This window comes from Ceratotherium simum, chromosome 5 (assembly GCF_057802395.1).
Source record: "Ceratotherium simum simum isolate JZ-2026a chromosome 5, ASM5780239v1, whole genome shotgun sequence".
Taxonomy (NCBI): domain Eukaryota; kingdom Metazoa; phylum Chordata; class Mammalia; order Perissodactyla; family Rhinocerotidae; genus Ceratotherium; species Ceratotherium simum.
The window spans coordinates 1,428,673-1,444,854 of record NC_141904.1 but is presented as its reverse complement, the minus strand read 5'-3'; the positions used below and the strand labels follow the sequence as shown (position 1 = coordinate 1,444,854).

Genomic DNA, 16,182 nt, shown 5'->3' with positions numbered 1-16,182 from the left:
TACAATCTCTTCCCCTCAAAAGAGCAACTGCTTTAGCTGGGATCTTTTCTTTGAGATGGGATGAAGTACTTCTGATCCCTCAGTAAACCAGCTGGCGCAGGTCTCTACGCCCACGTTTCATCCTCTTCCCCTTAAGATTTCCCAGTCTGAACTCATTAGTAGTTTGGATGGAGATAGTGGTGGCGTGGAAATTCTTGCTGGTGACCTCACCTGCGGAGACTGTGGGCACAGCGCCTGCATATCCATCTGCCAGGACTTTGTGTCAGGCAGGAAATCCTGTGAGCTCTGGCTCGGGGTTAACCAGACGGGAGCAGCTCTGAACAGATTCCTTCTTCTGGCCAGGCTCCTCCCTTAGGAAGACAGATGAAGAAGCCTTTTTAGCTGTGAATTCTTGCTGACGGGCTGACCCGGGGTCAGGGTGGTGGGTAAGGCTGTGAACATTCCACAAAGTGGTGGATGAAAAAAGGCACATGGGGACGTGGTACAGACCCAGCAGTGGAGGGGTCGTAGTGAAGACCGCCCGACCCTGGAAATGGCGTGCCTCTCCTGAGAGCAGGGGTCCCTGACCCGTGTAGAAGGGTCCCTGGCCCTGGTGAAGAGTGTGATCCCTGGCGCTGGGCAGGTGTGGAGGCAGATCTTGGCCTCGCTGCTGTTAGCTGTGTGGTCTTAGATCCTGAGCCTCGGTGTCGTCCTCATCTGTGAAGTGGGGTAAGAATAGTGTCGACTTTCTAGAGTTTACGAGGGTTCCGTGGGAAAGGGGTGTAGAATGCTGAGCACGTTTCCTGGCACACAATAAATGTTGAGTAGTGATTGCTGATTTAGGACTCTTTCTGCTCTACTGTACTGCTTTCTCACTTTTTCCAAAAACCACACTAAAGACCGTAACGTGTAACTGTCTGCATTTCCACGCCGGCGCAGTCTAGTCTTCTCGCTGGGGTGTGCATCACCCCCTGGCGTTCGTGCAGGCCATGCGAGGTGAGCGGGAAAGGCTGTAGGTGGTCTGTTCCGGGTCCTCAGCTCCCAGGTGAGCTCCTTTCTGGAGCTGCATCTGCAGTTATGTGTTACTCCAGGTCTGTCTTCCAGCCTCCCTTCCAGCGTTGGCCTTTGCCGTTGTACTGAAGGACGACCTCTCGCTCACCCAGCTCAAATCCTACGTGGTGCCTTGTCCCGTGGTGTCAAACCACTGGGGCCCGGGACAGAGGGGTCGACTTGAAATGCTGGCTTCAGTGAAGCCTCCTTTAATTAAACTGCCATAAACACCCCATGTCACTAAGAGTTGCATTCTCAGTGATATTTTACTTTTAGGGCTTAATGCGTTCAAGTTGGAAGTAATTGTGCTCTTTTGATCATAGGTTATTAATGATATTTGTAGTGGTCACACAATCTGCGAGAGTCTCTTTTATACTTAAAGCTCGTGGTCACAGGAAATTTTAGGAAATTAAAAACGTATTTTTGGGGCCGGCCCGATGGCTTAGCGGTTAAGTGCGCGAGTTCCGCCACTGGCGGCCGGGGTTCAGATCCCGGGTGCGCACCCACGCACTGCTTCTCTGGCCATGCTGAAACCGCGTCCCACATACAGCAACTAGAATGATGTGTAACTATGACATACAACTATCTACTGGGGCTTTGGGGAAAAAAAGGAGGAGGATTGGCAATAGAAGTTAGCTCAGAGCCGGTCTTCCTCAGCAAAAAGAGGAGGATTAGCGTGGGTGTTAGCTCAGGGCTGATCTTCCTCACAAAAAAAAAAAATGTATTTTTGTGTCAAAGGCTGGTAGTGTTAGTAATAAGATACCCTAACACTTAGAATTATATTAGGAAATTTTAAGGGGAAATTGACATAGAAATGAGATTTACAGGATAAAGAAGAATGATGTAAAAACTCCAACTGTTAAGGAAAATATTTATTTTTAAATGGATGATGGTGGATATCAAATCATTGTGGTTTTTACATTCCATTGGATGCTTTTAAAAGAGTGTAGCAGGAAAATACATCTTTAAAATTCTTTAAACTTAGGATGAAAAATTTGAGATGTCAACTTAAAAATGGGTCTGGGGACATGGTTTTCAAATGTTTTTTGGGAGATGTGACGGGGGACACGTTAGACGGCACGTGTTATGTTTGTGTGTTCGAGTCTGTCACGGGGAGAAGGCCCGTTCCCGCTGCTCTGCTGTGGGAGCAGGGTGATCGGTCGGTGCTTCACGTTCCCCTTACCTGTGCTGATTTACTCTTTGACTGAGAAACGTGGCTGTCTCTCCTGTGCCAGACTCAGTGCCGGGGCACCCGAGGAGACGCCGGGTCCCTTCGTGGCGTTCACACTCTGCCTCCACTCTCGGGTTAGAACCTGGGTTATGGCGGGAACTGCAGCGATCAGGTGACAGTGTGTGGTGGTTGAGGCGGGCACCCCGAGACTCAGCTCACGGTGCCTGCGTCACCCCGAGTACCGACGGAGGATGCTCTCGGTTCCCGTGGGGACTGTTGCTTCTCCAGAGAAGACCGGGTGAACGTCTGCAGCTGTCGAAATTAAACATGCTGAAATTGGGGCAAAGAGGGGACTTTGTTTTGTTTGCCTGGGTTTTCATGAAGAGCCTTGTATTCCATGGAGTCTTGCTGAACAGGGTGTTGGAATGACTCTTTCAATGTGCGATCCTGGGCAGCAAGCGCTTGGAGCGGTGGCTTCATTTCTTGACTGTTGGGTTTCTTCACTCACGATTTAGGAGATTGAGTTGGTAAGTGTGTTAGGAATATCCAGAGCTAAGACTAGAACAGACTAACTTAACCTGATGGGATAGTGTTCGAGCCACTTTTCAGTTCTTTATTGTTGCTCTGTGCTAATTTATTAGTGTGATTAAATAGTATTTGAGGGATGTGAGACCCCAAAATTCATATGTGCTGAATTCAACATTTTGCATAATTTCTCTTAATTCACTTTTGAAGGGCATAAGAGTTATGTCTTACATAATAAAGAAATTGTTAAAGTAAATGAGCTCCACTTTGTTTTGCTTTTTCCCCTAGGTGAGGAGAAACGGATTATCTCAGACAGTTAGCCAGGAGGAGAGAAGGAGACAGGAGGTACGTGTCCCTGAGAGGAGCCCTGGGGTGTGTGTGAAAACCCGCCGCCTGCATTCGCTCAGCGTGTCCTCTGAAAACGTATTCATCTGTCCTCTTTGCAAAAGAAGTGTGTGATCACTGCCAAGTAAGGTGACACATATGCCCCCAGAAAAGAACATTTTAAAATATCCCAGCGTCGTTTTAACTTAAACAACAAAGTGCCTGGTGCAGGTATTTAAACTGGAAGAAATATGTTGAAAAATGAAACAGACATTAGATCCTGGAAGTGGTAAAGGATATTGGTGGAAAAACTGGTGAAATATGAATAAAGTGTGTACATTTGTCTTCAGACAAAATGTAGTGTACCCTGGTTGGGGAAAGCTAGGAGAAGTAAATAGGGACTCTGAACCCTTTATGCAAGACTTCTGTGAGGCTAATTATACCAAAATAAAAGTTTACTGAATAAAAAATGAAACAGATGATAATAGGGCTTCACAACTTGAGGTTTAAATAAATTCAGTTTAAGAAAATTGCTCATTGAAATAGTGTTGTGAAGTTCTCAAAGTGCTTCCCTCCTGTGTTAACTACATTAGTGGATATATGTAAGTTTATACACATACATGCATATACGTTGATTCCACAAAGGACACAAGGTGTCCTCGTCTTATTTCACTAGCCTGGAATAATGCAAAAAGACACAGGCACGTTATAGTGCCATTTTTTTTTAGGTTTAAAAAACAGAATAGTATATCACATTGGTGTACCCATCACTGAGAATTAACAAATGTATTACATTTATAATTTTTTCTTTTTCTTTTCTTTTTTTTTTTTTTTGGTGAGGAAGATTGTTGCTGAGCTAACATCTGTGCCCATCTTCTTCTGCTTTATATGTGGGACGCTGCCACAGCGTGGCTTGATGAGTGGTGCATGGGTCCGCGCCCGGGATCCGAATCCTCGAACCCTGGGCCGCCAAAGCAGAGTGCACGAACTTAACCACTATGCCACTGGGCCAGCCCTTCATATTTTTTAAAGCAAAGAAAATAAGACTTTGAATAAAGTAGAAGTCCTACATTCTCCTTCTCAGTCCCGTTCCCTTCCTCTCCTCCCCAGAGGCAGCTATAATTATAAATTCACACATATCTGTCCAATCTGTGGTTTTAAATCACACATCACAGATACTTATTACATATATGTATGTGTGTGTGAAAATGTAGGTAAGAGAGTGTGTGTGTGAAAATGTAGGTAAGAGACATGATTCCGAACATACTTGTTGGTTACTTGCTTTTTGCATTCAGTGTTGTTTTTGAGATTTACCCATGTTGATGCATGTTAATCTAGATGATTCATTCAAACCACTATTTGTATTCCATTCGATAAATACCACTTTTTGTTCTTGTGAAATCTGTCCTCCAGATGATGGACAGCGGGTGGTATGTTTTTTCTGTATTGTTAGCAGTGGGGCGTAAATGACGTTTCTCTCTCCTTGTGGACAGTGCCAGAGCTTCTCCAGGGTCCCAACCCCATTCAAACACATCTGCTCTTTTAAACCTTTTCTATTTGTCCTATTCTAGTTCCCTTGTATTTTGAAAATGTTTATTCATATTTGTGATATAAAAAGTAGTGACAGCAGCAGATCTAACTGGGGCTCATTTATGTTCCTCTGTGGCTGTTTTAGCACCTCTAACCTGGTCTGCTTTTAAGTCATTGATGGCTCTGTTGAAGGATTTTTTAACAATTATTACGTTAAACTTATTATTATTAAACTACCACTTATTCATCTTTTCATGTGATCTATATAGTTCATCATATCTTTTTTTATTGAGGTCACGTTGGTTTATAGCATTATATAAATTTCAGGTGTACATCATTATATTTCGACTTCTGTATAGACTGCATCGTGTTCACCACCAATAGTCTAGTTTCTCCCCGTTACTGTACACATGTGCCCCTTTACCCCTTTCACTCTCCTCCCACCCTCTTCCCCTCTGGTAACCACTAATCTGTTCTTATCTGTGTGTTTATCTTCCACGTATGAGTGAAGTCATACAGTGTTTGTCTTTCTCTGCCTGACTTACTTCACGTAGCATCATATCCACAAGGTCCATCCATGTTGTCACAAGTGGCATAATTTTGTCTTTTCTCATGGCTGAGCAGTATTCCATTGTGTGTATATACCACATCTTTATCCATTCATCTATTGATGGGCCATCATATTTTTTAGTTGCAGTCTTAGTATTGTGGGTTTGATTACAAAGCCTTTGCTTTTGGAAACATTTTCAGCCATTGCAAGGCACCATATCCATCAACAACCTGAAACCCGTTGTTTCTGGTCAGGGAGGATTCTCTTTAGTTTGCATTACATTCCTGGGGATACGTGTACTGGTTGAATAGAATTACACAAGACACAGGTGAGTGAGAGTCTGGATGTTCTTACTCTTTACTCATTAGATGGTTACATCGCTTTAGCCCCTGGAGCACAGCGGCCCAAGACCAGCACGTTTGAGTCAGAGCTCTCTAAGACCTCATGGGTGCCAAAAAGGGAACATTGAGACTAGCAGCATGAACTTGATTACAAAATGTGGCCTACCTACCCGAAGCTGGGTGTCTCCTTGCCTGTGCCCACTCCCCCCGCCTCAGCCAGAGCTCGGGGACTTCTGGGAAGCATATCCTGTGCCTCGGGGCTGAGGGCTTGAGGGGAGGAGCCCTGGAGGCTAAGGTGCTGGTGGCCCCAGGAAGGAGTGAGTCTCCAGCCTGCAGGGATGTCACCACCCCTCCCTGAGGAGGAATTTTCTCTCCCGCATTGCCCTTGCAGGATCTGAGGCTGATTTTGTTCAGGAGCTAGGTGAATTCCGCACACAGGGCGTTGGTGCCTGCCCACACGTGTGGGTGGGCTTGTCATCATCAGTGAGCGCTCATCAGGTAAACCACCGAGTGCCTGGCACCAAGAGTTTCCGCAGAGGGTGTTTCGCTCCTTCTTGAGACACTGACGAGGGCAGAGAGGGTGGCCGTGGACAGAATTCCTTTCAATTGTATGAGTTTATATAAAAGAATTCCTGTGGCTGATAAGAGCCTTTTGAGGGTAGGTGCAGTCATGCTCTCTGAATACAGCAGAGTATTTGCTGTTATTGACTGCAGATTAGTCGGATTAAAACAGGGAGAGAAAGGGCCCACAGGAGAGGGCAGCGAAGGAATGTGTTTGTGAGAAATTTTCTCTGAATCTCAGTGACGTCCATAAACCCTTCCTGTCCCAGAGCGGCGTGCTTCGAAAGCAGGGCTGGAGGCGATGCCCCCAAAGGTTAATTAGTGTCACACTGAGATGTTATGACATGCCCTAGCTTCCTTCCATAGATTCCACCCCTCTGCAAAGCGTGACCTCAGGATGCAGTTTCAAGCCATCCACATTGCTTTCATTTTTTCATATTTACACTATGGGCAGTGACTCTGTTTCTCGAGATTTGAGTATATGTGCCTTATGTAAAGACAGTAGTTTGGTGATGCAGTATTTAAACGTTTATCTTTTTGTACTTTTCAAGATATTATGTCATTCTTATAGCAGAATTATGAGAGCTATATTTAGCTCTTCAATTGAGAGAATTAACAATACTTTTCTTTTTCTTCTTACCAGGCTATCTTTGAAGTCATATCCTCTGAACATTCGTATCTACTCAGCTTAGAGATCTTGATACGAATGTTTAAGAATTCTAAGGAACTGAGTGACACGATGACCAAGACAGAGAGTCACCATCTCTTCTCCAACATCACGGACGTCTGTGAGGCCAGCAGAAAGTGAGTCCCTTCCGCTGCCTTTGGCCGTGCCAGGAAGTTGCTTCCTCACGATCGTCTGCACTTTCTCAGAAGGAAGGAGTTTGGAGGCGTGAAGTCTCTCCTTCATTCCTTTGGTTTTTATCTTATTCCTTGAAGTAAAGGTGAAGATGTGGTTTGGGGTGTTGACATGTAGAGAGATGCTGAGTGTATGATTAGTTGTCACGGCAGACAGTTAACCCCAAGGTCTCTTCCTGCCTTCTCTCCCCGCTTCTCACTCTCTCCCTTTATGAATTATGCCAATAATACGAGAACATTTAGTTGGGAGGGGAAAAAAGTAACTCACAATCATACCATTCAAATACAAAAATTATCTTTGTTTATATTTTCCTATTCTTTTCTTTGTTCATATATGTAAACATTATTTTAAAAATACAGTCATAGTGACTGTAATGATTTCTATAGTTTTCCCTATTTAACATTCCGTAAGCACTGTTAGAAGAGTCTTCATTGTTACTGTTTTTCACGAGAGCAAGAAGCTCGGTCTGTGCACCGTGGTGCCTCTTAGATCCTCCGAGTGACCAGCACAGTCTGCGCTGGAGCCCGGTGCCAGCAGGGGACTGAACAGAGCCATCCAGAGTTGCCATTAGGTCAAAATGGATTGAATGTTGGCCATTTTATGAGATTGGGTCAGAGGTGGGTTTACTGACAGCTAGTGAAGGTTAAGCTTCAAGGCTCCTCGCTTGCAAGGGCACCTTTTACATATTTGCTTTCATGCCGAATTTTTTCTTAGAGGGCCTACAAATTGTATGGCTTTAGGGCCCACAGAAACTGGGTCTGTCCCTGGGTGAGTGTTCCTTGTGAATCTGGACGTTGCTCACCTGTCACCTCAGGGCACAGCTGGGTAGACAGCGATGATTCCACTTTCCTGTCTGCTGGCTCCCTCACTGTATCCAAGATGGAACATCTGTGCTGAACAGGTTAGCGTGTGAGTGGGGCCGCTTCAGAGAGATGGGGTTTGTGGTCAGATCACTGGGATCCCCAAATAGTTCATGACGGTGGCAGAGCCTCAGGAGCCAGATCTCCCACAAGAGAAGGTCCTGGCAATCTTGTTACTGATGTGGATTCTTAGAAGCTCGTGTGCGAGGACCCACTGGGCCCGCGGGGACAGTGGACCTGTGGTGCGGGTGTGGACGGGCACAGCAGCTTGGAATCCTTTCAGAAGCTGGGTGCTGCTGGGGTTTAGTCCGTCAGTGCTTTTGGAACCAGTCTTGCCAGTTTTGGTGAAGACAAATGAAAATCTCTTTCCCCCTTCAGCGAAAAGGGCAGAACAAGAGCTGTAGATGGTCTAGACGTCTGTGTTCGAAAGGTATTCAGATTTCAAAATGAGAGACGTTCATTGTAACTTGTACGTTGGTTGAACTATGAGAACAAAGCTCCACGTTAGATGTGTGGCTATGAAGAATTACTGGTGTTTTGATAACTGTAAGATGTACGTCATGGTTTTAATTACTGGAATATGTTTTCTGAAAACCACAGTGATATGTTTTTATTCCTCTGTGGAATCACGCTGTGAATCATGTGGCCGTCAGTCAGCTTCCCACAGGGTATGAATGACTCCAGAGATAGCTTTTTGTAAACTCTGACTGTTGAGAAACAGCAGTTCTCGACCAGAGATGCTCCCAGTCCTTCGAGTCTTGGGCCTCGTCAGCACTGCTTGCACATCTGCGTGGTTCAGAAGGAGCCAGGACTCCCGCCTCTTCTCCTCGGTAGTTGGATAACCTTGAGCAGGTTGCTAAACCTCTCTGGTCTGTTTCTTGTCTATAAAGTGGGGATAAAAATATCCATAATTGGTTAATCCTGAAATCAGTCATTACATTTGTTATAGATTAAAATTTCATTATTTTAATTTCAATTATTTATAGAATGTAAATCTTTCATGATTTTATTAAAAAGTTTTCATTTCTATTGTAGCTTATAGTAAAAGGCTATTCTGGACATTTTTGTCTGTTTTTCATTTTTAAAACAAAACTCAGAAACTTCTCAGCCTCCATTAAAAGATAAAGACCGAAATATTGTTATCCTTTACGTTTTTGTTTTGTTTTTCCTTGAAATGCAGTGTTTTAATTTGGATAGCTGCCTGTGTGGTATCTGATCTCTGTTATGTTTCAGCTAAGAATGGTCAGCTTCCGCATGATAATCCTGTGTCTGCATCATAGTAACTCACATTACAAAACTTTATTTGATTTAGTTTGAAACACGCATTTCAGAGACAGCTTTTTAAAATTCAAAGTGCTGAGAAGGTTTGCAAAGCCCACTTCATTCTGTAACGCCTGTTGTTGACTGTCCAGCAACTCTCCAGGGACAGCCTCCTAGCCTGCTACCCGGGACAGAGTTTCCAGTCCTAAGAAAAGTTGTAGTGTAAAATCTCGAGTAAAGCACATGATGGGTGTCTGAATTAGTTCTTACTGACGACGCGTGGCCTTGTTAAGTGTGGCGTGATCGAGACTGTCGTCCCTGTTAGACTGTCACCTGATGAAACTGTAGCTGTGGGAGCTGGGTGTTTACTGTCAGCTGAGGTCAGGATGCTCGACATTCAGCTTAATGTGATGGTCCATCCCAGTCGTGGTGGCTCAGGTTCTTCACTCTCCCGTAAACCACACCGGGAAGCCTTCTGTGTGAGATGGCGTCATGCGGAAACAGACAGGCAGGAACAAGATCATTCTGTCTGGGCGTGTGTGTATCAGTGACATGTCCCTGTGAAGTCCTTTCCTTCTTTATAAAGAATTGTTCCTTTCAGTCCACTCCTGCGGGACCCTGTGTTCTGTAGGATGCCTGGTTTCTAGAGCATTTCAACTGGTGGCATCTGCCCAGTGGCTCTTGGTCCTCAGGGGCCAGTGGTGGCCTGTGGAACGTCCCCAGCGATGAGGATGAGAGCAGATGGTGAGGCCTCTGAGTGCCGCGGAGGAGTTTTCCCTGCGTGCTGAGGCTGTGTGGGAACGTCGAGCGATGAAGCAGCGGCTGCCTGATGGCTGGGAAGTGGCCGTGTGGTGTCTGCATCAGAGAGGAGGTGAGGTGGTGAGAGACTTGAGGCCATGGCAGCAGTACAGCCAGAGGTGACGGGCCTGGAAGAGGAGGGGCTGTGGGATGTTCAGAACATAGCGTCCTGAGGACTTGGTGAGAAATGGGCAGGAGTTTTGTTTGCCTCCCAGGTTTCTGCCAGGTTGACTGGGTGGGGGGTGAATCAGCCAGGATATGAGAGTATTGGGTTGGGGTCAGCGAGGGGGACGAGGAATTCAGTTGGGGCAAGTTGGAAGTGACTGTGGAGCGTGAGTGATACTGTCTAGTTGGAAGGAGAAGAGCAGGTGAGAACTCCAGAGAATCTCGACTAGAGCCCTGGATTTGAGTCCTCTAGCTGGTTCTCAACACTGTGGGTTTAATGAGATACTGGAGTGTGTGCAGTTTTTAAGTGGCGGTGGTGCTGCTGGTGCTCACCTCCTCGGGGCACTTGGAAATGTATTTCTGGTTGCCCCAGTGACTTGGGGACTCTCCTGGCATTAGTACGTGGGGGCCAGAGGTGCCAGGCACTCTTCGATTGGTGGGACTGTCCTGGACAGGCAGGAAGTGTCCACCCACATGCCATGGGTGCCCTCCTGGAGACGCAGGGCTGGAGTCAGAGGAGAGAAAGCCGAGGTCAGGATTCTGGCACAGAGACGTTGAGGGGCCTGTGGGGGGACAGGAGTGAAGTGCGGAGGATGAGAGCTTCGAGGACCCTTCTCAAGCCCCTGGGCCGTGGAAGGCCTGCCTCTCTCGGGGCCTTCCTTTGACCCTCTCCCTCAGGACCGGGCCTGTTTGATTTGTACCCTCCTTAGGGTGGGTGTGGGGTTAGCTGGACTCCCTCCCAGTCCTGAAGACTGCCGCTCTTTCCTTTTTCTTGGGATGGTTAGAGGTAGTCCTTTAAGTCTCAGCAGGACCCGCCCGCCTTTGGGTCGGGGCCGGGGCAGAACCCTTGACCTCCCGACTCTGGGCCTCCTCCTCCACCTGCACTGTGGTGGCTTCCTCCTACTCACGCTCCTGAAGTCTCCCTGGACTCCCTGGACTCGTGATCTCCCGTCTTTAAGACCAAAGACATCCTAAAAGCCGGATGTTCCCGTGGAAAAGGAGTGTCAGGTACCATTTGTTTAGAAATGAAGAGACTTAATTCATAATTAAACGCCACACATACTGCATGTGTATTTCTGTGTATCCTTTCCTTAGTCTTGTTTTGTTCTGCCTTCACCTATCTATGTTCATTTAGAATCAACTATAGATAATTGCTGTATTAATAAAGACCTACAAGAATGATTAATTTACATTAGTTTGCAACAGAATATGATCTAATTCCAATTTTTTTTTAATTTAAGCTGTGTTGATGGTAAAAGATGGTTACTATCAGGAAAGAAATTGCCTTTTGTATAGGACTGAGTATTAACCCCGCTGCTGTGTTAGAAACAGGAAGGTCTAAGTAAGGTCTTTTGTGTTAAAATGAATGCTGCAAAATGAAAACTAGATGAGCCTTTGTGTTGATGTTTTATAAAATGATGTGTTTTTACTTTCAATTCTGAGTTTTCATTCTAACAATCTAGTTATGCTAACAGTATTTCATTTACATTTTTTTCAGTGGTAGAGTGTACTGTTATTTGTAACCTATAAAAATATGCTGCTGGGCCAGCCTGGTGGCGTAGTGGTTAAGTTTGGCGTGCTCCACTTTGGGGGCCTGGGGTTCGTGGGTTCGGATCCTGGGCATGGACCTACACCACTTGTCAAGCCATGCTGAGGCGGTGACCCACATGCAAAATAGAGGAAGCTGGGCACAGATGTTAGCTCAGGGTGAATCTTCCTCAGCAAAAAAAAGAAGTGCTGCTAAAGAACTTCGCGAGATGCTTGTTTTCCTTTTTCCCGTTACAAAGTTCAAGCGTTGGCATTTCTTTGGGAAGTAATTTAAAGCTAAAACTATGCTGTCTTCAATTTCTGCAGAGTAAAATAAAAATATCCATCAATGTGCTTTTACCTGAGGAACTGAATTTGTTCCCAACGTATAATGAGCAGCTAATGCCAAATTCTCCAGGTTCTGCTTTCTGTGGAAGGGTAAATTACAGTAATAGTAAACATATGGAATGGTTCTTACCCAGCACTTGCTTCTCCAGAAGATTCTTTTCCATAATTTTAATCAAATTACATTAAAATTGAAATATCACGGGGCACTAAATACTGTTTTAAATGCACATGCTTTAATATTATTTTATGAAATGACTTCATTTTACCAAAAAATGACATTTTACTCGAGTAATGGCACAGAGTATCTGCATTGTAAAGTGCGCTGTTTGGTAATTGAAATTCTAAACTGTAATGCACTGACAGTAAACCTTCAAAACTTTTATAGTACTGATATTAGCAGTTCATCCCTCCTGACTAATTCTTAAAGCTAAATTTTAAAAGAAAAACATATTAAATTGGACGAGGCCAGAGGAGGCCGGAGAATGTGGAGCTCTCCACGTGGTGGAGCCCGTTTCATTTTTGATCTGAAGTAATAGCTGTTGCCGTTGTTTCTTGTGGGCAAATGCTTTTGTCTTTCTCAATACAAGTTCACCACAGAATCTGGTAAATAAAGCAATTGCCCTGTTTCCCTTAATATAACAGAGAAAGTTTATTCTTCCTAAAACCGACCTTCTTCCGCTGGCAGTTGAAAGACAGTGACGTTCAGAAAATACTCTTATGACGTTCTCTGACTTATTCTCCACCCTGAGATGAATAAACAAAGAAGTTCATCTGAAATGCGTCTCAAGCACTCTTCGTATTGTAGTCGTGTTGTTCAGCTTCTATCAGTAACCAGTATCTGGAGGAATAGCAAAAGAAATACGTCGTTATTTATATATCACGTCAAGTCGAAAAATAAGGACGACTGGTGTCTTACTCGTAGACACAGCCCTTTAGGGAAGACTGCAGGGAAGCCCTGGGGGGTCTGAAGTCTGCAGAGTCCCTGGGAGACGCCGCCCCTTACAGGTGGCTGGTGAGACACGGCCTCACGTGCGTTCCCTTCTGAAATCTCGTAAAAAGGATGGGGCAGTCCACGCGCAGACCCACAGGATAAAGAGAGGAGACAGCAGCAGTGGGGAAAGCCAGGAGGGAACCAGACTTAACCCCCCCGAACTTCTGGAAGGTGCGGGAACTGATGAAGGTGGGGCAAAGGTGGGACTAAAGCAGGAGTTTTCTCAAAGCCTGTTAGAGAAATGGTCAAAGCCGGGACCCCTCCTCGGCTGTACGCACAAGGATGCGCCCTCTTCAGCCCAGCCGCGGCGCAGCATCCATGCACTCTGGACCGGGACGCCCAGGCCCAAGTGCAGGAGGGACCATCATACGGGAAACAAGGACCAGTGGCAGCGACAGTGAACCCTCTGTCCCCACCCTCCTGTGGAGCCCTTCGAGCCAGGTGCCTGTGTGCCCTTTGCCATATTTTTGTCACGTGGCGACTGGCATTAGTTTAAGTAGCATTTTATAATTTTCATCAACGGTATTTATGTTCAAATACACGATTATTATCATTATTGAGTTTTGCAGGAAGCAACAAGTTAAATATTACAGCACAAATGTAAAGCCCCAACTTTAAAAAACATATTCATTGCAGTCGCATGGTAGGCGCGTACTTAACCTTGCGTCTCAACTCCTCCCTCTGTGATGGGGTGGTGGTGGGTCTGACCGCGTGGGGTTGGTGTGGGAGCTGAAGGAGACCACATGTGTCGAGTGCGTAGCACGACACTGGGTAAGCTCCCAAACGCCATGATCCTCTTGACGTCACTGCTGTCATTTTGATCTTCTGAGTCTGGTGTCCAAAACGTCTCTGGGTCTTGTATGGGTTGTCCTCTCTCCCTCGGCCTCTGCCGGCACTGGTCCAGGCCTGGGTTAGAGAGCAGGGCTTGTCTTATGTGGACGAGCACAGTGGTTTTCGTGGTCTGTTGTTAAGGATGGCCGTGGCAAGTTCTTCAGCACTGTAGCAGTCACCTTTATTTTGACACCGAATGACACTGAATGGATTCTTCCCTCATCCTAGAGCGAGTCGGCCTCGACTTATGTCAGTTCTCCTCCCGCCTGGTGTTTGCCTCGCGGGAGGTGCTCCTGGACCAGGCTTCAGAACAGGCCCGACACGCTCCAGCTGCCAGCGAGGCGGTTCTGGTTAGTTTCTGCGGATCTGGGCCTGCTGTATGGCTTTTTGCCTTTTGGCACTGCTTTTGCAAGCTCCAGGAGTCTGCAGACCTGAGTTGTCACATGGAGACTTAAACTTGGAAAATGACCCCAGTTGGGACAGACGGAAGCGTTCCAGGCTTGGTCCTTTGCTGTTATCAGTCTTAGACGCGGGTAGCACTTTGTGGAGAAAGAAATGTTGGCTGGGTTTATGTGCACTGGCTCATCTGCACTGCGTTTACTGCTGTGGGTTTTGAACCATTACGTGGATTTTTGACTCTGCCAGCTGTGAGTTACACAAGCAGGACCACACAGTTGTTCTGGCCGATGGAGGAGGTTTTAATTTAAACTTTGTGATCCAGCCAAGTTAAACCCAGCCCTTGATTTAGCACAAGGAAGGTGCCTGATGAATTAAGTTTCAAAGGCAAGCTCTTTTAACCTTTCTGATTGCTTGTTTATTGTGGGATGTTGCCTCTAATTGCTATGCATTAATTATTAGTGTCTGGGCATCAATTTTGTGTTTTTCCAACACTTCTCTTATTTCATCTGATTTATTCCTTTAGAGCACCTGTGAAGTATCATCATTTCTCTTTTGCAGGCAAGGAGACTGAGACCCAAATTAATTATGTGAATTTGTTTAGGATCATTCACTTAAATGGAATTGCAGCTGGTGAGTTTTTGATTCTTGAGAATGTAGAATTTTTTTTCAAATTCTTTTTTCAAAAGTACCCTTTTTCAAAAATACACATATATTTTAAGTACAGTTAAGGTTTCAGGCTCGAGAACTAAATGTCAGTTTAGGCCTCTGCCAGGGATTACCCATCTGGAAACTATTAGGGTTTGCTCTTTTTGGGGTACATCACCCATGGAGCTGGCCGCAGAGAGTCACAGAGAGAGACAGAGCTTGTCTCATATTTGAATGTTTTCGACCTATTAGAATGAGGACGTCTGAAAAGCAGAGAGTGTCTTGTTTTCTGACACAGCTCGGTGGCATGTCACAGACCATCGTCCTCTCATCTCTCCGTGGACATTGTCCCCTAAGTGAGGGATACTGTCCAACGTCATTATCATAGGCAGTCTCTGAGTGTGTCTCCATGGTTGAAGAGCTGCAGTATTTGCTAGAAATAAGCTCTAACTGATTTTAAAAGTGCCCTATGGTTCGTATGTCATCAGATGCTCTAACATGCAGCAATACAATAAAATTAAAAAGACTTCCAAGTTGCTTATATTAAACTCCTTAAAGTACTTTTACAGTGACTGGAGGAAGAAAGGAAAATGCATGTTCGGATCGTGCTGACTGAATTCGGGTTATAATTTTCTGCTTCTTCGTCTAAAAAATGTAATGTTTCCAAATGTAATGTAATGTTTCCAAAATAGAGTTTGCAAGTCTTTCTTAGGACTTAAATGAAAGAATTCTCTATCCCCTAGGTGGTAGTGGAAATACTTAGCAACCTCACAGCAAAATATTTTAATTTTTAAAAATGTCAACTTTGTGTAAAAGCTGTGAAAATATGAATATGTTAAAAAATTACAAAATCACTTTCTGTCTGCTAAGAAGATAGGTGAATACTGCTTTAAATATTAATTCAGTGTATTATTACCATACCAAGTCTGATTTTTTTTAAGGATATGGATTAAATCATACAGGCCTTGTGATTTTAGATTTTACAAGTATATTTATAGAAAAATATCTTGAGGAAAATGTGTATCATGAATTGTATTTGTTAAAGCACTTAGCTGATAATACAGTGTTTTCCTTGGATTTCAGAAAAGTTTCAGGAAATGATTTGAACTTGGAAAAAAATTTGGTGGAAAAGTTCCGTAGAAATGTCAAGATTGGCTAAGGTTGACCTTGTCAGTTGTGGGGGATTCAAACAAAGGTCCCTTTGTCGCAGGAAACCCATCTCTGTGTTGGGAGTTCATGGAATCCCCTCTCCAGCAGAGAAGGGGGACACGGCGCCCAGAAGGGGCACAATGGCAGGTCTGTGTTTACCTGCTAAAGTCGTCCCGAGTTCACTCCCACTTCTCCTGCTCCCGCATCTTGTGTGTAGTTGATGCTCGGTGCTGTGTTACATGTATCTGTGTGTGTATCGTGTGTGTGCGTAGACATCTTTGAGAAACCTGCTAGGAATAAGATGTTTTCCAGCATGTCT

General features: G+C 45.1%; 1 protein-coding gene across 3 annotated transcripts in view; it reads left to right on the top strand.

Moving 5' to 3' along the window:
* Positions 1-16,182, top strand: part of ARHGEF26 (Rho guanine nucleotide exchange factor 26) — a 130,135-nt gene that overhangs the window by 16,792 nt on the left and 97,161 nt on the right. For all 3 annotated transcript variants that reach the window (XM_087430368.1, XM_087430367.1, XM_014796587.2), the window contains exons 4-5: positions 3,014-3,070; positions 6,675-6,835. In XM_087430368.1, the coding sequence (XP_087286494.1) occupies positions 3,014-3,070; positions 6,675-6,835 (218 nt within the window). The remainder of the gene's footprint in view (positions 1-3,013; positions 3,071-6,674; positions 6,836-16,182) is intronic.